The sequence below is a fragment of the Protomyctophum parallelum genome, assembly GCF_964188405.1.
Source record: "Protomyctophum parallelum genome assembly, chromosome: 16".
NCBI lineage: Eukaryota > Metazoa > Chordata > Actinopteri > Myctophiformes > Myctophidae > Protomyctophum > Protomyctophum parallelum.
Genome location: NC_139711.1, coordinates 46,369,294 through 46,371,326, shown reverse-complemented (window position 1 = coordinate 46,371,326; position 2,033 = coordinate 46,369,294). Strand labels below are relative to the sequence as shown.

Genomic DNA, 2,033 nt, shown 5'->3' with positions numbered 1-2,033 from the left:
CGCCAGCCTGCTAATTGTAAGTCTCCTATTAATAGCAAACTTATTCTGATCTACTTTGTCTCTCCTATAACGTCAGGTGTGATTAAAACGGAGGAGCGCCACTTTGCAGAAGCTTGTGCCAGACAGTTTCTCGACGTCGCTAATCAGTGGGGCATAGCTGAAAAAATCACCACCATTGGAACCGACAGCGCTCCCAACATGATAGCAGCAGGGAGAATATTACCATTTGAGCACTTGCCCTGCGTTGCTCATCTTGTACAGAGGGCCGTTGTAATGTCACTTCGGGATGGTGGTTTTGATGGTGTACTGGCCAAGTGTAGAAAAGTGGTCGGACATTTCAAACACAGTCCGGCTAACTCAGACGAGCTGAATGCCCAGCAAGCATCCCTTGAACAAGACCAGGAGTCACTCGTGCAAGACGTTCCAACACGCTGGAATTCAACCCTAGCGATGATCACACGTTTGAGGCGCAACAGAGACGCAGTGCACGCAACGCTGGCTCAGCAGACCCACAAGCTGGCCCTCCCAACACATGCTGAATATGAGAAGTTGGCAAAGCTGGAGAAACTGCTGGAGCCATGCAAGTAAGTGTGTGTTGTGCTGTGCTCTATGTGTGTGTGTGTGTGTGTGTGTGTGTGTGTGTGTGTGTGTGTGTGTGTGTGTGTGTGTGTGTGTGTGTGTGTGTGTGTGTGTACACTGCTGTGTGTGTGTGTGTGTGTGCACACTGCTCTGTGTGTGTGTGTGTGGCTGTGTGTGTGCACACTGCTCTGTGTGTGTGTGTGTGTGTGTGTGTGTGTGTGTGTGTGTGTGTGTGTGTGTGTGTGTGTGTGTGTGTGTGTGTGGCTGTGTGTGTGTGTGTGTGTGTGTGTGTGTGTGTGGCTGTGTGTGTGTGTGCACAGTGCACACTGCTCTGTGTGTGTGTGTGTGTGTGTGTGTGTGTGTGTGTGTGTGTGTGTGTGTATGGCTGTGCTGTTTGTTTGGGGCTGTGCTGTCTGTGTGTGGCCGTGCTGTGTTTGGGGCTGTGATGTCTGTGTGCAACTGTGTGTGTGTGTACTGTCCTCTGTGTGCTATGCTCTGTGTGTGTGTGTGTGTGTGTGTGTGTGTGTGTGTGTGTGTGTGCGCGCGTGTGTCCTGCTGTGACATTGTGGCGTCGTTTTTGGTGTCAATTCACCCCTCTTAATGTGTGTGTGTGTGTGTGTGTAGGTACGTCACTGAGCTCCTTGGTGGGGAAAAGTATGTCTCCTGCTCTGTCGTTTTACCTGCCCTGTGTCATCTCCTGCGAGCAATGAAGATCTCTGATGATGATCCTGCCTACATTGTGCGCTTCAAGACTGCCTTCATCAAAGACCTCAACCAGCGGAGGGAGAAAACAAACCTGGAATGGCTGAAGGTATGTGACACGTACTGACCAGAAGATAACTGTATTGGCTGACCATTATAGACTGTTAAGCCAGAAGATTGATAAATGGATAGATGAATGAGTCATGAAGAAATATGGAGGATTTAGAAAGTTACATTTTCTTCCATCAATCTTTATTTTATTTTTCATCAAAAGGTGGCCACTGCTCTGGACCCACGCTTCAAAGATCTCAAATGCCTGCCCAGAGCAGAGAGGGAGCCAGTGTGGGGAAAGCTGAGTGACTTGGTGAGGGCAGAAGAACCTGCTCTCCGCCCAGGGAGGAGAACCCTGAGCCACCTAAAAAGAAGACAGCCCTACTACTGATGGGATCAGAGTCAGAGTCAGAAGACGAGATACCAGTAGTAGACAATGTTGTAGAGAGGTACAAGGTAGAGCCCAGTGCCAGTTTAGATCAGTGTCCACTGAAGTGGTGGTCAGAGCACACTGCTGTTTATGGTAAGATGGCCCACATTGCCCAGAAGTACTTGGGGACTCCTGCCACAACTGTCCCATGCGAGAGACTGTTCTCTTTAGCAGGCCACATTGTACAGAAAAAAAGATCTAGTTTGTCACCAGACAATGTGAACAAGCTGGTGTGTCTGAGTGACTGGTGGAAGAAGGAGAGGTAGAGGTT

General features: G+C 49.4%; 1 protein-coding gene across 1 annotated transcript; it reads left to right on the top strand.

Annotated features, from left to right (window-relative positions):
* Positions 1 to 361: 361 nt before the first annotated feature.
* LOC310873847 (E3 SUMO-protein ligase ZBED1-like) lies at positions 362 to 1,723 on the top strand (the record flags this gene model as incomplete). Its single annotated transcript, XM_083786398.1, has 3 exons — positions 362 to 584; positions 1,204 to 1,390; positions 1,556 to 1,723. Exons 1-3 carry the CDS (start codon positions 451 to 453, stop codon positions 1,721 to 1,723), a joined length of 489 nt encoding a protein of 162 aa, XP_083642524.1. The 5' UTR covers positions 362 to 450.
* Between the last annotated feature and the right edge of the window lie 310 nt (positions 1,724 to 2,033).